The 21,055-nt window shown below is 44.1% G+C and overlaps 1 protein-coding gene across 1 annotated transcript in view; it reads left to right on the forward strand.

The window, feature by feature from the left end:
- LOC124721360 overlaps positions 1-19,008 on the forward strand; it is a 216,279-nt gene extending 197,271 nt beyond the window's left edge. Inside the window, exons 4-5 of the mRNA XM_047246294.1 lie at positions 7,110-8,462; positions 16,452-19,008. Of these exons, the coding sequence (XP_047102250.1) occupies positions 7,110-8,462; positions 16,452-16,796 (1,698 nt within the window). The 3' untranslated portion in view covers positions 16,797-19,008. The remainder of the gene's footprint in view (positions 1-7,109; positions 8,463-16,451) is intronic.
- The last annotated feature ends 2,047 nt before the right edge of the window (positions 19,009-21,055 follow it).

A 21,055-nucleotide genomic window follows, 5' to 3' on the forward strand; every position in this document is an offset into this window, starting at 1 on the left:
CAGTGATGTCTGGGAACATATATCCACTCTTACATTACTTAAACTCCGTAACTATAAGAAAGTCCATCGATTTGAGATAGTAAGATGAATGCGCTAAATATCCTCACCCGAAATACTGCGGCAGTACTTCACATTTTGGCGACGGGCGTTATCGTGGAGTTAACAGTATGAAACTGAACTGCAGTTACTAATGGTTAGAGCTCAGAAATAAAAATCTGCGAGCGCTACCCACTCGTCACCAGAATACAAACCATTGCTTGTTGTGCAACATTCCATTAACAACTTGGTCACTGCGCGCAACGGGAACACCATGACATAGAAACACCGCGTTAATATATTCGTGAAGACATTTGTTAACTAAGAGTCACCTGATCATAGGAGAAGTTGTAGGAAGTAGGGTTCACAAAGGGAAGTCGATATCACAATGCTAAACGTTTGTTCAGATTCAAACCAACATAGAATCGTATTGTAATGTAACTCTTCAAAAACAAAGAAAATTAATATGAAATACTGAAGACAATAATGCCGGCCTCCGCCATCGCGAGATGGCGACAGGAATAGCATCTAGCCATCCTCCTCCACTAAAATTGCCAAATCCAGATTAACATACCCATCCCGTGAAGACGCAGGATAAGGCCAGGAAACAGAGGAAAACAGATGGATGATAAATGGCAAAATTGTAGGCAGAAGGGAATTCGAAGAAAGAGTGAAATATAAGGGAAAGGACAGGAGCTCTTGATAACTAATTGATACATGCTTCAGCATTACTCCGTGTACATTCACGAGAATCAAATCATTATTTGGAAGGGACGTCGCAGGCAAAACAGTATCCTCTGGTATGTTGCGACAGATTTCGGATACATCGTAAAATACGCCACCAATCGAAGAGGAGAAAAAAGTTTTCAGAAGATTCCATCTTCTCTTAAAACATAACCATTTAAATGCTGCAGCCGACTGGATCGTGCATAAAATTCTGTGATTATTGGCATCGCAGGTGATACATGCGGAAGATCATCACACGTCTATCATCGTGGTTTAAGCGTACTTCGCTCACCCAGGGTGTCCCGGCCCTTGCAGTGCTACTTCCCTTTCTGTGTTAGCAAGTCTATCCTGTTTTTTTTCCCCCTCTGCATTGTAATTGGATGGTCTTCGTATCCAAAATCATTAACAAAATCAAAACATGATCGGCACTAAGTTGTTCTGTCCTCAGACACTTTCTACAACTTCTCACTTCTCGCTATACAGTCTCCATTGTTGGGTTGGATATATGATTCCTCTTCCAAATCTTAAGGAAGTGTGGATCGTGCAGGAGAGGTCGCCCAACGTGGTGTACATCCCTCTTTTTGTGTTTTTCTATCTTCACATCCTTAATTTATGAGGGGGGAGGAGAGGAGTCGTAAAGTATCTGCACGGCGGTGCCCCCCCCCCCTCCTGCCCACACAAGGGTGCGTAACCTGTAAAACTCCACGCATATACGAAGGCGTCTGTGCCCTTCGTGGCTAGGGCACGGGGACGCAAAGCGATGGTTAATCAACCAGGTTGTTGTTGCTTGTTACCCTTCACACCCCCAAGAGATACCGACAGCATGATACTCCAGTGAACTTATAGCAGTTCCTTCCACTACCCAACTGAGCTGCAACATCTCTTACGCATTTCCCTAGCTTTATGCACTGCCCTTAGTTCCCAGCATTGTGTGAACCCTATAATAATGATAAGGCTGACTATGAAAGAACATCGGGTGTTTGCATGTATGGTCTACTGTCAACAAGTCACTTCACACAACTTTGGAGGATGTGGCTGTTCATGTGAAGAAATGTCTGGATTTTACTGTTAATAATGTGTATCTCTCTCACAGACAGTGAAATGTCACAGAATGTTATCTGCACTGCTTTTTCGTCTCCTCCTCCTCCTCCTCCTCCTCCTCCTCCTCCTCCCCCCCCCCCTCCCTCATTTTGGGTAACTTCAACGGCCACAACCCTTTGTGGGTTGGAACTGAAACCTGTGATGGTTGTAAATCTATCGAAACTGATCTTTGCATTTTCAACCCCGGTCTTCTTCCCTCCATTCATCTTGGAGTCCACGGTGACCTGTGTGACTGTGATAATTTACGATCAACCTGTCCCTTCCTCAGCATCACCTACCTGAGATGGTCTCTCAACAACACTGAATGGAATGCCTTTGCCTCAGCTGTAGCTCTTTGCACCCCACCAAGTGGAGGTATTGATGTGGCTGCCAAGAGCACAACTGCAGCCATTCCATCGGCAGCGGAGTTAGTAGTCCCCTCTCTCTTTGGATTCTCCCACCGCCAACCTCCAGTTGGAAAACAGTACCTTGTACCTTGATGAACTTCAGAAATCGCTATACCTATTAGAGATCACAGATGGGCTATCCTACAGCCTAAGCAAACATTCATCAATGTAGCACCCCAGTGCCTTTAAACAGATCTGTCCCTGGGTTCATCACTGAATAAAACGACAGAAACAAGAATGCTGGGAACGGTTTGTTACTAGGCCGATTATTCTGTGGACACCAGTCCCCCGCAAGTGCACCCAGTGTCTCCCTTAATGTCATTGTCTACACCGACACAGATGCTGTATACTGAACATTTTGTTCTGCATTATGCTCAAGCCTCTGCATCTGATAATTATCAGCTTACATTTCGTGTCCTCAAACTGCAGATGGAGTGAACCCACTTAGTTTCACTACATGTCACCTAGCGCCATATAACACTCCGGTCAGTGAGTGGAATGCCTTAGAGCCTTTTCCCTTTATCCCTTCGCCCTTACGCGGCTCAAGGGTCAGACTGCACCCACAGCAAAACATGACAGTGTTTAATAAAGGATACCTTCTAAACACTATGGGCTGCACTTGAAATATTTACTTTCCAACTTGTATTTAGGTGTGTAGACCACAGTCAGTGGCATTTGATACAGAGGAACAAACAACTATATGTAAATAAGTTTTACAACAGAAGAACTGTATACATAATAGCGGAAATAAAAGCCCACGTACATCTTGTAACTCTACAGCAGTGACATGCATGTCAGTTAGGAAGGATATCATATTCTATCCTATCATATTCATTGACATATGTTTCATTTCTGTAGAGATACGTAATGTAAGTAGACTCATACTTCTGCTATTGTATATACTGTTGAAATTGATGTATGTTCTGTCGTTTTTGTCTGTCACATGCAGTAGACGAGTTATTTACGCGACTACCAGTTCGACAAATAAACATTTAAAGCGTAGCTCATGGTGTTAATAAGACGATCTTTAATAGTTATCTCAATTCTACCAATTGGTGGATAGCCAACTTCACGTCCTTGCCATTTTCAAATGTATGTGGAGCAAGGGTGAGTTTTCATGTCAGTGGTGAAAGAGCGTGGTCGTCCTGGTACTGAAACTGGGTGAACATCCCCTTGAGATGGACAGATATCGCCCAGTAAGTCTTTTACTAATGTTCTCTGCAAGTTGGTCGAATGCATGGTGAGCCAACATCTGTGTTGGTACCTAAAGTTTTGGGGTCTTTAGTCTCCGTCCATGGGTGGTTTTCATTAAGGCTGTTCTACTTCTGACAATTTCGTCTGCCTGGAATCAGCTGTTAGGTCAGTTTTTGCCCAATGCCAACACACATCACCGTCTTCAGCTTACAAAACGCTTAAGACACCACATGGTCCACTCCTGATTTTTGTCTGTGCCATGTGAAAGGCGCTGTCCTGCGCCCTCACCCATGGCTTCTGGCTTCCAGGCACCAAGGCATCCATCATAAACTTCTGTCGCCATTGTTCTGTCCATCCACAACCAGAACTCTACCTCGATGATCAACTGCTCAGTGTGGTGGAATCTTCAGCCTTTTTGGGACTGGTATTCGATGTCCGACAGATGTCACTTCGCCAACTTAAGTGATCGTGCTGGTCACACCTTAGTACACTTCGCTGCGTCAATAACATAAGCAGGGGTGCAGACCACTCTACCTCTTTGCGACTTCACATAGCTCTGATCCTGTCCCACCTGTCGCCTCTTGTCAGGGAACAATCGCGTGCACCGGCCGGAGTGGCCGAGCGGTTCTAGGCGCGACAGTCTGGAACCGCGCTACCGAAACGGTCATAGGTTTGAATCCTGCCTCGGGCATGGATGTGTGTGATGTCCTTAGGTTAGTTAGGTTTAAGTAGTTCTAAGTTCTAGGGGACTGATGACCTCAGCAGTTAAGTCCCATAGTACTCAGAGACATTTGAACCATATTTGAACAATCGCGTGCACCCTCAGGATGTGTACCGCGGCATCGGATCTGTCTCGACCTATTCTTTGAACCAAAAGGCTGATTTGACCCCATGGTTTCTCGCCATTTGTTCCTGGCTGTCCTTCATTTCTGGGTTACAAAGTGGTATACACTGACGGCTCTATGGTCGACAGACGAACTGGTTTTGCCGACACGTGCAAGGTACAGTGAACTAATTTCCCTGTCGAGCGGATGCAGTGCTTTCACTGCAGAATTGTTGGACATCATGTGAGTCCTCTGTCACTTTTGTTCTTGATTCTTGCACTGGCGGTACGTTCTTAATCGGCCGTCCCACCCAAAGTAGTCTTCTCGCTATCGACTGTTGCTACACTCGACATCCAATGGTTGTCACCATCCCGTATCTCCTGTCTGATTCTCATCAAGCTGGATGGTCGGTCGTCTTTGTCTGGACCACAGGTCACATTAGGGTCGTAGGGAACGAACGACCTGACCATTTAGCCACGTAAGCTACCAGAATGTCAATTTAGGAGGTTGGGGTTCTGGTACCAGACCTTTCGTCAGTTTGAGGCTCGGAACACGAATAGCTGTGACCTGGTTTCTCTGTACTACTAGCAGGAAGGTGGACCACGACCACTGGTAGTATTCCCTTCGTGATTTTTCACAGAAAATCTACAGTTTCATTGACTTCGCATTGGCCACAAAAAGCTCGCCTACAGTCAAGTCATGCGACATGAGGCACCACCTCACTGTCGGTTTGGCGTCTGTCTGATGGTGGCCCACGTGGTACTGGACTGCCCCAATTTGATAACCTTACAGCGAAACCTTCAACTTGCTGACACACTGCCTCTAGTGCTAGCGGACGATGCCACACCAGCTGTTAGAGTTTTACGTTTTTCCCATGTTTAAATTCCTCTCTGTGAGGTAGGGCACATTGCCCTCGTCATCCTTTTGAGGTTCCCCGTCACCTGCTCCAACCCAGGGGGCCCATGGTTGCCGTTGCCCAGTGGCCCGGCCTGATCCTGCTCTTCCCACCTCTTTAATTCTTCTTATTTTTTTACGGCTGTAGTTTGTTACTGTCATCTCTCTTGAGATTACATTAACTTTTTGCATTCTAGTTTTTCTTGTGATAATGGAGAGTGAGGAAACACTGGTCGAATACAGAGGATGCGTCTCACATCACATGACATGTCCCAGGGGCCTCCAACTGCTTTCTGCGCGGAGAAACTCACCCACCTACACACTCACCGCTTTCTCACTACTTCTTGCTTCTGTCTAGCGGATTTATTGATACTCTGTTACTATTGGGTTCTTCAGGCTTTGACTGTGTCCTTACTGTCGGGGACGTTCCCCAGCTTGACGCTTATGGGCAGGAGAGACTGATGACGTCATAATTTGGGCACTTTAACCCTATCTGCACTGCAATCACAACTTTTAATACATTCTCCATATACATTTGTAAAGACAGACAATGGCGATAAATTAGCGAGCAATTTGCGTTTATCATTTTGTAATGTGATTTATTCTATAGTTCGCTAAAGAAAACTACAGAATTTGTTGATTCGCTACGAGTCAGCCCTGTCCATTGTCCGTAATTACAGAAGCTATTTTCGCAAATTTTCGAATCCAGGGAAATGTATCCCTTGCAATATTTTTATTACAAGACTAGGTCCTTGACTTTTGATTTGCGTTCATTTGTCTTCCAGCATTTCTAACAGAACAGACGCAGTTACTAGAAATAGATACTCTGTAACATTCTCTCTGCAATCTGAGAGTAAACAGACAATTCATCTGAATAAGTAATTATTTGATGAATAATTTATTGGAAATACTATGCGGATAAAATGTCAAAGATTAGGATCTCGTCGGGTTAATCTGTTTGCACGCATCACGAATTGAAAATGTGAAACTATGGGAAGAATTACTGAAGTAACAGTGTAATCTATCTTCGACTAGGAACGTGTTAGCAGAAATACATGAACCTCTGAACAGCCTTATCATTCTCTATGCCACGCGGGATTAGCCCAGCGGTCTCAGGCGCTGCAGTCATGGACTGTGCGGATGGTCCCGGCGGAGGTTCGAGTCCTCCCACGGGCATGGGTGTGTGTGTTTGTCCTTAGGATAATTTAGGTTAAGTAGTGTGTAAGCTTAGGGACAGATGACTTTAGCAGTTAAGTCCCATAAGATTTCACACACATTTGAACATTTGAACATCATTCTCTATGTCCAGAATACATCCATCCCACATGAAGACAATCTTTCCATCCTTTCTGAATGATCGATCAGACTGCATCCTTCTGATCAGCATCCTTGACTCTAAATCACGGTACTTTACAGCTTATCTTCTACGGTAGTAAGTTGGTAACTTATTACTAAGACGTTTTAGCAGCTCATGTGTTAAATCCGGACGATAGATAACAATGTGCAGAAAGAAATAAGTTTCAACAGTCTCCATTGCAAGATTTTAAGTCAGAGACAGAGAAATTCCAGTGCTACATAAATATTTTCCTTTAAGACTCGGTTGCGAGTATAATGAAACGTACAATTTCAGTAAAGGGTCACTTCCACGTGTTTGGCTATGACAGCACCGTACCATAGAGGATATGTATACTTCCTTTCATACAGTGTGGCAAGGAAGAACTACTTGAGATGGTACTTCACACTTGTCAGTAGTAAAAGTACGGATTCATGACACATCTGGGCAGAGTAAGAAGCAGTTTAGTATTGTCCAGTTGATTGTTTACTCAAAAGTAATGGTTCGAACAGCGGGAGGTTTTGTGTAATTCACCGTCATTTGCCAGTACTACATATGGCTATTGATACAGTAATTCTATAAGTTATGAGAATAACTGTATTTTCTTTCTTACAGGCGCTAGAGATTGCAAGGCTACGTAGAGCAGCGAGAAGAACAAAGACGTTATCTTTACCCATCGAAAATTCCAACTCGCCTGGCTCCGCCTTAGCCACTGAAGAATCTCCGAAATGGAATGGACACCACGATTCACTGGAGTCCCTTTCTTCAAAAACGTCGGAAAGTGGCACTGCTGTTGCCCTTAAACCGGCTGAGCCTACTAACAGCATTCTGAAAGAAGAACGCGACGAGAGTTGCCAGACGGAGGAGCACGATCACAGCTATCTCGGGCGGCACGGGGATTTTGCGGACAGAGATCTGTACAAAGTGTACAATCACAATCCTGTCCTGGAATGTGTCAATCAAATACTACTTCGTGACCAGGACGAAGGAGACGCTCACGAATACAAATTCTCTAACAGGGATAAGCTGAATGAAAAGGAAAGGAGGGTGAAATTCACGTACACGTGCTCCAGCATCGAAGAAGAACAAGAGGACCAGGAAGAACACGATGGCGTTATGGAAAACGCGAATGAAAAGTCTCAGGCACCTGTAGGAGCTGCAACGCTGGAAAATCTGACAGAGAAGAAAAATGAGGAGGAATTCGATATTGTGAAGGAGGTGGAAAAAGTAGCAGCATTGCACAAGAAGGCTACCGAACTGAAGCTCGAACAGATGAGGTGGGCAATAAAGGAGAAGACACCGTCGCCCCCTACAAAAGCTCAGCATCTGGAAGAAAAAGCCTGTTTAATGATGTCGAGTCAAGGTCTCACTTTGGTCAGGAATGTGGAACTGGAAGAGGTGGACAAAAACGAAGCTCGCCACATTGATGAGAAGTCCGTCGAAACGCTTAAAAAGGAAGTGGGTAAGTCTGTTCTGAAGGAAGAAAATACAAAAGTAGCAAACGATTGCCCGGCGGCAGACAGTGGACGGAAAGAGGTTGACAAGCTAAGCTGTGTCGATCAGAAAACGGGCTCGAGCAGTCTGAAGGACAGCAAGGCGACCTCGGCGCTGCCCAAGAGACCTATTCCCCCGGCGCTGCCTCCGAAACCGCCACAGCTGGGCAGTCTCTTGCTGATGCGGCGCCAGGGCAAGCTGGGGCCAGCGCGCGTCGGGATGTCGCAGGGATACGGCCAGGACTACTACGCGCCTCGCCAGCTGCAACTTCAGCGCCAGATCCTGAGCAACGGCAGCCTGGCCGTGGCGCGCGCGCACGACGACGCAGCGGCAGCGGCTGGCGCGGCGCGGCCTGCGCGCCAGCTGGCGCCGGACGACGTCTCGGCCATCAGAGTCGGCTGCTCTGTCTCCTCGCTCATCACAGGCTCTGCCGGCGGCAGCATCGTCACCGAGCTCACTCGCGGACAAGCCCAGGTAACTGCTGCTCATTTTGGGCCATATGACCAATACGTAAATCACTCAGCCCATCGTAATTATAGAACCTTCAACATCGCAGCGCGTCGGCAATCGTTGGTTAATATATTAAAAAACTAAAAACCCGCCTCGATTGCGAAAAAAGCACCTAGTGTTTACCCAGGTTTCGGCGTAGATAACTACACCTTCCTCAGAAGAACAATAAAACCTACAAGTGCCTAAGAAGACCTTTGTCACTGATTACAAGAACACCGTAGCTATACAGTTATAAACGAAAAAGAAAAGAAAACACAAACAGTACATATGTACAAAGTCAAAACCACTACTTAACTTAATAGTGTACGCTCCACCTCACACCGGCCTATGTTCGATGGGCCATGACTCGCCATAAACCGCAGCAACAAATGGTCGCTCACTTACAAGCACGACCCGCTACCTATGCACATGCGCAAGACAAGTGAAGTTACTTGAAAGCGCATGCGCATACGAACACGAGAAAGATTATACATGGGTCAGGGCGCGGTTGGTCAAGCTGTTCATCTTTCTTTTTATCCTCATTTTCCTTTTACGATGAAAGTGATTTTAGCCCGTTGAACACCTCAAGTTTTATTCCTATATCTTTATTACCACGACGTCTTTAGATTACGTCCCCTCAGTCCCCCCCCCCCCCCCCCTCCCCCAGGCTAACTACTGGCTTTAGGTATAGTTTTTAAGAGTTCTTCCTGTTGTCATAGGTAGCTTCATATATGTTTCTTTCCTAGCATAAGCAACCGGGTGCGGTTATTTTTAGGTTTCACCTCCAACTTAGCTCGTCACTTATTCTATCAATTCCATTTTTTTTATATACGTTTATCCACGGTTGGGAATATATGGGCTATTTACCCCTGACCCATGTATAAACTTTCTCGTATTCGTATGCGCATGTGCATTCAAGTAACTCCACTTGTCTTGCGCATGTGCATAGGTAGCGGGTCGTGCTTGTAAGTGAGCGACCATTTGTAGCTGCGGTTTATGGCGGATCATGGCCCATCGAACATAGGCCGGTGTGAGTTGGAGCGTACACTATTAAGTTAAGTAGTGGTTTTGACTTTGTACATATGTACTGTTTGTGTTTTCCTTTTCTTTTTCGTTTATAACTGTATAGCTATGGTGTTCTTTTAGTCATTGACAAAGGTCTTCTTAGGCACTTGTGGGTTTTATTGTTCTTCTGAGGAAGGTGTAGTTATCTACGCCGAAACCTGGGTAAACACTAGGTACTTTTTTTCGCAATCGAGGCGGGTTTTTAGCTTTTTAATACATCGTAATTAACGTCTTCTTTTACTCCCTTTATCATTCGACGTAGTTCTGCTGTACTGTTCTGTGGATATTAAAAATCAGTGTTCCAAAAAGATAAGTCCTATTTCAAAAGTTTAAACTTTTAAATAAACATATTAAGACATGCAGGCATTTTCCCCCACAGTTGCTGATTGATATGCTTTATCATGTGGATTAAAAAAAAAAATTCTCTTGCAACTGAAAGTTGCAAGAGAATTATACATATGAGCGGTGCCGAGCGTGTCCGACAGAACAGCCAACACTTGCGGTGAAGCAGCTACTACATATACATAAATGATTTGGACGAAAGGAATGGAAAGGAAACGGGATGGGAAAGACAGGGCATTGCGGCAATGCAACGGCGAGCGTTCAAAATTTGTCTGATCGGGACTCCAACCCGAATGTTCCGCTTCTCTAGAACGGCTGCCTTAACCGTCTCCGCCATCTGGACACGTTTTCCGTCAGACCCAAATTCCTAACTTCCTGCTTGCCACACCGCAACGACTCCCGCCTATTAACGCCCTGCCCGCAGATTTTCGATGCCGCTAGGAGTTCGGACGCACGTATCAGACAGAAAAGACACCACTCATATCTATAGTGATTCTATGTGCGCGACGCTGTTAGATGAAAAATTTTCAGTGCGGATGCACAAGCAACGTCCGTACTCCTACAGGAATCAGAAATCTAAGAACAGAGGGTTTATGGGCCGAGGCCGTTGAAGTGCGACGAGCGAGAAATTGGGAATTTGGGTCTGACAGAAAGCTTGTCCAGATGGCCGAGGCGGTCAAGGCAGCCAGCCGATCTAGAGAAGCGGAGCATCCGGTTTCGAGGCCCGGTCCGGCACAAATTTTGAGCTCCCGCCGTTGCATTGCCGCAATGACCTGTGGGGCTGGAAATCATTATTTCCTTCCTAACTCTTTCCCATCCCGTTTCCTTTCCATTCATTTCACCCCAGTTATTGTTTTTATTTTATTTGTGTACCGAACACGTTTCACCTATTCCTCCGAGGTGTTTACAGCTGTCTACGATAACAATAAAGTGCACTCCACATATTTTGATAGCTCACTAGTGACTCTTGGCAGCTCATTTAAATATGTTGTATTTAGAGCTACATTATGATGTTTTTTACAATTAGATTAATTTTATTTGCATTTTTTGCAGCCATGGGATATTTCTGTACCAAATGCACACAGTACAAGTTTCTTCCAACTGATACCACACTCAAAAACATCTCTGCACATAGCTTATACTACAGTAAACTGAACATTTTGTTGGTCACATGATTCAGTACTGAGAGATCACAGCAGCTGTAGAGAATGAGAGAAGTTGGGTGTTCGGGTGGGGTTGGAGGAAGTGTGGGTGGTTTTTGGTTGGTGTGGTTTCCAGTGGGGGTATCCCTGGTAGCTACCTAACTAGCTTGTTCCGTATGACACACCAACGAAAGGCGTTCTCCGTTCCGTTTCGGCAGGCGCGATTTAGTGGTAACTATGCGGTCTGATTTTTAAAGTTGATCTCTGCACCTTCTACTGCTCAAAGCACTGCACGATGCCGCAATCGGTTTAAAGACACTGTTTGTTTATGTAAGATTTCCCGTGAGCTCTAAACAACTAATAAGGAAAGAAGGAACGAACGAGTCACCTGCACCATGGAGATCCATACTGGTAACCAAATGAAGGGGCAGCTTAATGCCGATGCCGAAGGTTGTGCGCAAATTGGAGCTGATGGAGTCGAAATGCTGTTACTTTGTAATGGGAACTTCTGGTGTTAAAAGTAATTTTGAGCCACTGAAAGCTTTGGAATGTCCGGAACAAAAAAGACAATTAATGCATACACCCTTTAGTTGAGAAAACATGATTTACAGCTTCTGTGCACCCAAAACTACTTAGTCGTTAACCCCTGGTATCCGTGACACCAGTTAAACAGAAACTAACTCTTCTCGCTAGGACATTTTCAGGGTCTGAAGACGTTCGTGCGATGCGTGATGGATCAGTAGGTCGCACCAGAATTTTCAATGCCGGAATTGTGTGCCGGTTATTTTGAACACCTATAATGCACAACATTGTTGAGTAAATAGTACATGATCTCCACTGACATGGAGGTGCGTGTGCGTAAATTGTACTTGTTGTTCGGGAAGTTCCAAAACTGTCATTGGCTCAGGATTACTTCAAAGACTAAATGTTCCTATTCGGAAGTTTTTGACTTTCGACTCGTCTGCCAATCCCTTAACCCTTATGAATCATCCTGTTTACAAATATAATGAATCACCCTATTTACAGATATAATTGACTAAAATGGAACATACTTGACCATATCCAAACTTCGGCAAACAGCCACAAGGATACATATGGAGATGTCACATCCAATAGTAGCGTAAATTCTCAGCACACTTATAAATGGTAATAAATTCCTGAAACACGTCGTACTACGCATGAAAAAAGACAATTGGTGCAGTACTTGGTTTAAATTATTAGCTACACTGCCGAAGGCTTATCAAAAACTTCGGTCATCAACACCTTTGCAGTCGGAAGACTAACTCGATGCAGCCCTCCACACTTGTCTAGCTTATGCAAACCTCACCTGTCCATAACTTGCTACAACACACACATACACACACACACACACACTTAAATCTGCTTACTGTATTACAGCCTTGCTCTCTTGCTAAAATTTTAGCCACTATTCTCACTTCCATTAACAAAGCTGTTTTTCCTTAACGCCTCAGAATGTGTCCGTCAACAGATTCCTTACTTTAGTAAAGTTGTCATAAATTTTTCTCCCCGTTTCGATTCAGAATCACCGTACAAGGCTAAAATCCAGGCAAATACATTCAGACTTCCGGACATTTAAATACATATATTCAATGTTAATATATTTCTCTCTTTCAGGAACTTTTTATTGCTATTACCTGTCTGCATTTTATATCTTCTCTACTTCGGGCGTCTTCAGTTATTTTTATTTCCGATGAGCAAAAGTCGTCTACTTCTCGTTTCTCATATCCTAATCTAATTACCTCAGTATCGCATGGTTTAATTAGATTACATTCCATGGCCCTTGTTTTACTTTTGATAATGTCTATCTTATAACCTCCTTTGAAGACCGTACTCACTATGCTCAACTGTTCTTCGCTGTCCCACGCATAATGACAATGTCATCAGTAAACTTGAAACTTTTAATTTCTTCTCACACTACTTTCTTCCTAAATGTCGTTTGCTTAATGTGCAGATCGAATAGCACTGGAGATAGGCTACATTCAAGTCTCAATCCCTTCTAAACTACCGATTCCCTTTCGTGTCCTTCATCTCTTCCAAATGCAGTAGGTTTTTTGTACAAACTGCAGATAAACAGCTTTCTTCATGTTCCCCGTCGCTCCTTAATCCTTAGTTTCTTCTATGTTCTTGGAAATGTGGTCCGTGTATGCAATTAAATAAGTCTGTCTTGTATTATACGTGTTTCGCTTCTTTCTGTTTGTAAGGCGTGTGCAGTGACCTATAATACATAGGTCTTTTTTTGGTGTATAACTGAATTATACAATGATTCCGTGTATATTAATATATTAGTGTTTTGTTACTCTTACTGTTGGGTAAGAAAGGAATTTTGGAGCTCAAGTTTCGTAAGTCTGAGCTAATATTTCGTTCTACTTACGGTTTTGTGATATTTCATGTGTATCGCCCTGAAGTTGTATTAAGTTGGCCTGTATACGCCAAGATGTCAGATTTTTTGCCGTTTTCGTACACATTTCAGTTGAAAACAACACTTTCAACGTGTGATGATTATGCGAATACGCTGTATATAATGTAGAAAATTGTTAGTGTTTTTTCGTTCGCCTTTTTTGTGTTTTTTATGTAGTTCGATATTATTTGTATGTGCGTGTGTTAGTGTGGAGTGAGGCCTTCTCCGCGAAAAGGGGAGAATTTTGAGTGGAGGGAATACCAATGAAAGATTTAAGTGTTTGTGGTGGGAGGATAAGTAACACCTCACCATCACAGGCACGTAAATTTTCAAAAAAATTCTTCCAATATCACACTACATACAAACATAAACGAAAGGCGAATGGAAAAAACAAGAAATGTGTACGAAAACGCCTATAATCTAAACTTGGTGTACATAGGCCAACAGAGTACATTGTAGAACGAACGACACATATGGAAATAACACAAAAATCATTAGTAGAACCAAATAACATCTAGAGCACAAGTTCTATAAGATTGATTCTGAGATAACAGTAAGAAAAAGAACTGTGACACTGTAACATGTGTAATCAATAGATAAAGTAGTTTTTATATACATAAACACGTGCTCAGGCCACTGAAGATGTCTCACAAATAAAAAAAAAACGTGACATGGGTATGGCATAAAAAAACTTCTCATTTAGTTGCATAGACAGAGCTCATCTCCAAGAATATAGATAACCTTTCACTCCCCAATATTATCATTGCCACGTTCACACTTTCAAAGACAGAAGTAAACAATCGTACGGAGTTTCTTCCACCTTCCTTACATCTAGGCCCTGTCAAACTTTCGTTCGCGGACGTCGCTAAATTCTTGGGTCTTATGTTTGACAGAAAATTGTGCTGGTCCTCCCACGTTTCCTATCTTTCGGCTCGCTGTATGCGCTCCCTCAACACCCTCCGTGTCCTGAATGGTACCTCCTGGGCAGCGGACCGAGTGGTCCTTCTCCGCCTCTATCGCACCTTAGTGCCCTCGAAATTGGACTATGGAAGCATAGTTTACTCTTCTCCTCTGCTCGGCCGTCTATTCTTCGGCGTCTCGACTCTGTCCACCACCGTGGATTATGTTTAGCGTCTGGAGCTTTTTACACCAGCCCTGTGGAAAGCCTTTATGCTGTCAGTCGGCGAGCTGTCCTTCTGAGCCGTTATGCTAGCCATCTGTCTTCCATACCTGCTAATCCGGCCCATGACATTTTTTTTCGACGCCTCCTTGGATTTAGGGTATGCAGGCCGCCCTTCCTCTCTGCTACCACCGGGAGTCCGCTTCCGTCAACTGCTACGTTCTCTTTCCTGCCACTTTCCTAAAACTTTCTTGACAACTTGGGATACAGCACCGCCTTGGCTCCTGCCCCGGACCTGCCTGCTCCGTGACCTTTGTCAGTTTCCCAAGGATGGTACCCCCTTCTCTTGTTTATCGTCGGGAATTTGCTGCTCTATGCGCACAAATGAAGGATGACACATTTACACTGATGGCTCAAAAACACCATTTGGTGTTGGGAGCGCCTATATTGTTGGCGACACCCCTAATCGATTTCGGCTTCCCGACCGGTGTTCGGTTTTACTGCGGAGTTTTACGCTGTTCTCCAGGCTGTCCAATACATCCGTCGCCATCAGCGGATACAGTATGTTATCTGTTCAGATTCTCTCAGCTCTCTACCCTGTCCACCCTCTGGTCCACCGGATTCAGGACTGCCTCCACTTGCTCCACTTGGGGTGCGTCTCTGTGGCGTTCCTCTGGATCCCAGGACATGGTGGGATCTGTGGAAACGAGGCGGCCGATATAGCGACCAAGGCTGCAGTCTCTCTTCTTCAGCCTGCTGTTCCCATGGTTCCCTTCGCCGATCTACAGAGTGTTTTATGTCGTCGTGTTGCTCTTTTATGGCATGCACATTGGTCGACACTTCCCAATAATAAATTGCGGGACATGAAAACTCTTCCCTGTGCTTGGACCTCTTCCTCCCGAACTCGTCGTCGGGAGGAGGTAATTTTAACTGGACTCTGGATAGGGCACTGTCTTTTTAGCCATCGACATCTTTTAAGTGGCGATCCTCCCCCGCTTTGTCCCCATTGCTCTCAACTGTGGACGGTGAGACACCTTTTACTTGAGTGCCCCTATTTTACTCCGTTACGCGCCCGTCTACAGCTGTCGCATGATATATCTTCCATTTTAGCAGATGACACGCGCTCAGCCGATCGCGTTCTCGAGTTTTAGTGTATGACATGACGTCAGTCATTTGAAGCTCTTTTTGGGGACAAACCCTTCTGTAGTGTTTTTTTAAGCTTTCCTTCCTTTTTTAGTTTCCCCATTTTTTGAGTTTCGCTCCCATTGCAGCTGGTTTCCAGTTTGGTTTTTTTACCTTTTCCTAAGACACAGACCGGGCGCTAATGACCGTAGCAGTTTTGCCCCCTAAAACCATAACATGGCACGGATGTCGTCTTCTCTTTTGTTGTGGCGGTTTCTTCATTTTGGCGAACAGGTCGTAATAGCACAGACTCATATCGGGTAAATAGGGTGGATGTTTCAGTATCTCTCACCCCCACACACGCAGGAGCTTCTGCACGGGGTTCGTCGTGTGCAAAAGTCCATTGTCACGCTGCGTGATGGGATGCAGTGCCAGAAGGAAACCTTGTTGTGCGCTGTGACCACGTGCCAGTTCAATCTCGATCACGCACGTTATTCGTGTTTCCTAAACATGCTGTCAGGACGCTTGAACTGCCCTCCCGCACTTTCAGACGCAGCAGCTGACTCGCACAGCCGTCGCCGCCCACTGCACTACTTCAGCTGACTTTCTGCTATCAATTACAGCGAGCGGGCATGCCGTGTGACTCCCATCCATCACGTGACGGCCGTGTTGTCACTACTTTTTATCCAGCCTACGTGCAAATTTTCTCGGGAGAAAGCTTACACTGTCTGCCAAGTATGTGATTGGTGTGTGTGTGCCGGCAGGAGCAGGCGATGGTGGGTGACGACTCGCTGCTGCGGAGCAACTTCGAGGAGTTCCGGCTGGAGGAGGTGGACGTCGACGTGGGCCGCGCAGACGGCGACGGCGCCGAGGAGGCCCGCGCGCCGCCGTCGCCGTCGCCGGCGCAGCTGCAGCAGCAGCGCGACTCCTACGAGAGCTTCCTGGAGGCGACCGGGCTCAGCCAGAAGGCCATCCTCACTCCCAGCCGGCTGCTCTCCAACCACCGCAGCGTGCTCAAGCCCAAGGACGTGAAGCACCGCAGCCGCGTGCTGCGCGGCGACCGCAACTCGGCGCCGCTCGTGCGCTACTGGGTCGAGCCCTTCCTCTGAACTCCCGCCTGGCCTCCGCGGACAAGTGCTTTCAGCTGAGTCAACGGTGTTCCCGAGTTCTGTGCTGTTTCAGCTAGACCAAAACTGCTACCGGTAGCTCCATCTGCAGATAGGTAGGCACTGCCACTGATTCTGTAGCACCATTCTGTATCACTCTCCACCCTCCTTCAGCTAAACGAATGGAAGCTTACAACTTGCACGTTCTTTAATGGAAATGCATTAGGTCACAGAATGAATCAAAACAGTCATAAGCTGAAGTTTCAGTGACTACTTTTTCCGCCCTCCTCCCTACCGTTTCTGAACATTTTACTACTCAAAGAAATGTTTACGTACTGATGAGCAAGTATGTCTGTGAATACACTACAAGCCGGTCGTTCCACATCCTAAACAATGTTGCGAATTTTCTTGCGGTGTTGCTGCTATGAAGCTTACGGACAGTAGAGGTTATTAAGACTGACTAGAGACATCCCCTCACATCATTCTGAAGCGTGTCCTTGCTACTGTCGCTGCTTTTTCACAAACATTCTCATCGTAATATATTAGCACTTGCCTCTGTTGGTTACATAACAATATTTCAATATCTTATATCTGTTACGCAGTTATTGCACGTTTTGTAATAAAATTAAAATGACTCTGAACCCTCTTCAGTTTTCTGGGAAAAAGAGTTTGAGACATTAGCTACTATAATAGCAAACATTATTTATGACAAATGTGGTTGTAGCAAGTGCTCTCCCTTGGTTATGGTCGCTTGTCCCTCTTAGGGAGCTCAGACTTCTCACTTGCCACTGCTGAAGTTAACGAGGTTCACTTTACAGTAATCTTCTCTCGTATGCTTTGCAAAAACGTCACTGTTCCTTTGTGTAGATACCTGATTAATGGTATTTAATACCAAACAGAATTGGTGAGAAGCATATTTGCAAATATATCGTAGAAAAGTGTTTTTTCAAAAGAAGGTACTTTTTTGACTTTGATTTGATATTTAAAACGAAATTCCAGACAGGCTGGTTGCTGTCATTTATCGCCACCTGAAAAAAAAAACCTGGCTCCTATGTTGACTATTATAGCATCCAGATACACACACTGTTTATCTTCTGTTATTAGACCAGCTACTAAGTTTTAAATCGGCTGGAATGCAACAGTTTCTAAAACATCTCATGCATTGGACGACTCAGCTTGGCTGCAGATTTGAGTAACTATCTTCAGAAACTAATCTAATCGTCACCATACTGTCTGTCTAGTCAAGTAACGGTAAAATCTGTGGGGCTAAACCCGTGAACGTGTTCCTGATCTTACTGCACCGTTTCGTTCGCTGCGGAACTATAAGGTGGAGGGTGACGAGCCCGTCGCCCCGGACGCGTTTTACCCACCCGAGAAAGCTTCCCCGTAATCAATTTGGTAACAGTCTGAGTGGATCTGGGACCACCCTGGAGAGACTGGAAACTCCCCGCTTCTACCCGGGATAGAAGCTGGGACCTCCAGGACTGCAGTGCAACACGCTACCCGCTAGACCAATACGGTCACTCGTACTCGAATGGAAGTATATTTCCTGATTTTCAAGCTGAGGAAAGTGACACAATAGGTGCTGAAAGTTTTGAAAGCATAATTACGGGCAAGATAATTTACTACTGCTATGTAACGAACCACTACCGTGTGCTATTTAATGAATGTGAACAAACTATATAGTGTGCGTGAAAAACACGCTTATTGACATCATTCTAAACTTAAATCTAAACATTTCTGTTGACTCTAGCATCAGTAAAACTACTCTTGGGACTGAAAGTTCTGTCGGGTAAATCTGTTGATCACCCGTAGGTGATAATCTTAGAAATGATGTGCAACGAAAATTACTATTTTGCCTGCTCTATAAGTAGAGTTTTAGATAATGCACGTTCTTCGGAATTTATTAATGCTACATTGTATGAACATGTAACTAATAATTAGTCAGTCAATATCGTTTTGTAAATATGTATGATAATCAGTTCGTTGATACCTTGTATGTAAGAGAATTATTTTTGTGTGTTCTGTTAAAAAGAATTTAGTGTGAAAACTGTTATCCAAAGAGAATATCTACCTGAATCACTGTTACACAAAGAAGTGAGTTAGTGGTCGCACCTTCAGAGGCAATATGCCATCACAGTTGTTTTTTCACGACAGATAGTAATTGACCTGTCACATTGATGAAAATATATAAATAAAGACTACGTCCAAAATATATTTGATTTTAGTTGCCTTCCCAAAGTTATTCCTACTGCCTCGTCTAATTTACACGAATGATTTGTGTACCACGTGTAACTATGGATAAGAAAGTCTAGTTGTCTAAGAGACTGTCAATCTATGAATTAAAAAAATTAGAAATTTTCAATCTACATAGTTTGACTAACAAACGTGACACTTCTGCAGTGAATAGCACGGATACATGTTCAAGTCTGACAGCTTCAGTGTACTCTGCTCCTGACCAGTCAGTAAAGAGGTTTGGAGATTTCTTAATAATGGTAAGGAAATAACTGTCATAAATTCGTCGATTATATCAGTCATCTGTGTAAAATATAGTCGGTAATCATTTGTACTCAGAAGATAACCTCAAGCAAATTGTGTATTAGGATTGATTATAAAATATTTCGGAAATTTAAGCCGAAGGAAGTTGAACAGTATACTGCATAGCTCTTCCTTCAAAGCACATTGAAGTCTAAACGAATGGTTCATCACAAGTTTTTCATGAACACAAGTTGCTCATCACACGCAAATTTAACGCTCTTAGAGAGTCGTCGTATTCCGAGAAGTCAGACAGCTGAGTTATACACCTTGATACGAACATCAGTTGCAAATCATTAAAGTAAAAATCTGAGAAATTAGAAAGGTATGTGGAGATACATTTTCTGTATTTCGATAAGAATGAAATAACTACACGGCATATGATGTTGTTGTTGTTGTTGTTGTTGTTGTTGTTGTTGTCTTCAGTCCTGAGACTGGTTTGATGCAGCTCTCCATGCTACTCTATCCTGTGCAAGCTTCTTCTATCTCCCAGTACCTACTGCAACCTACATCCTTCTGAATTTGTTTAGTGTATTCATCTCTTGATCTGCCTCTACGATTTTTACCCTCCACGCTACCCTCCAATACTAAATTGGTGATCCCTTGATGCCTCAGAACATGTCCTACCAACCGATCCCTTCTTCTAGTCAAGTTGTGCCAGAAACTTCTCTTCTCCCCAATCCTATTCAATACTTCCTCATTAGTTATGTGATCTACCCATCTAATCTTCAGCATTCTTCTGTAGCACCACATTTCGAAAGCTTCTATTCTCTTCTTGTACAAACTACTTATCGTCCATGTTTCACTTCCATACGTGGCTACACTCCATACAAATACTTTCAGAAATGACTTCCTGGCACTTAAATCTATACTCGATGTTAACAAATTTCTCTTCTTCAGAAACGCTTTCCTTGCCATTGCCAGTCTACATTTTATATCCTCTCTACTTCGACCATCATCAGTTATTTTGCTCCCCAAATAGCAAAACTCCTTTACTACTTTAAGTGTCTCATTTCCTAATCTAATTCCCTCAGCATCACCCGACTTAATTCGACTACATTCCATTATCCTCGTTTTGCTTTTGTTGATGTTCATCTAATATCCTCCTTTCAAGACCCTATCCATTCCCTTCAACTGCTCTTCCAAGTCCTCTGCTGTCTCTGACAGAATTACAATGTCATCGGCGAACCTCAAAGTTTTTATTTCTTCTCCATGGATTTTAATACCTACTCCGAATTTTTCTTTTGTTTCATTCACTGCTTGCTCAATATGCAGATTGAATAACATCGGGGAGAGACTACAAACCTGTCTCACTCCCTTCCCAACCACTGCTTCCCTTTCATGTCCCTCGACTCTTATAACTGCCATCTGGTTTCTGTACAAATTGTAAATAGCCTTTCGCTCCCTGTATTTTACCCTTGCCACCTTCAGAATTTGAAAGAGAGTATTCCAGTCAACATTGTCTAAAGCTTTTCTAAGTCTACAAATGCTAGAAACGTAGGTTTGCCCTTCGTTAATCTAGCTTCTAAGGTAAGTCGTAGGGTCAGTATTGCCTCACGTGTTCCAACATTTCTACGGAATCCAAACTGCTCTTCCTCGAGGTCGGCTCCTACTAGTTTTTCCGTTCGTCTGTAAAGAATTCGCGTTAGTATTTTGCAGCTGTGACTTATTAAACTCATAGTTCGGTAATTTTCACATCTGTCAACATCTGCTTTCTTTGGGATTGG

This window comes from Schistocerca piceifrons, chromosome X (genome assembly GCF_021461385.2).
Source record: "Schistocerca piceifrons isolate TAMUIC-IGC-003096 chromosome X, iqSchPice1.1, whole genome shotgun sequence".
NCBI lineage: Eukaryota > Metazoa > Arthropoda > Insecta > Orthoptera > Acrididae > Schistocerca > Schistocerca piceifrons.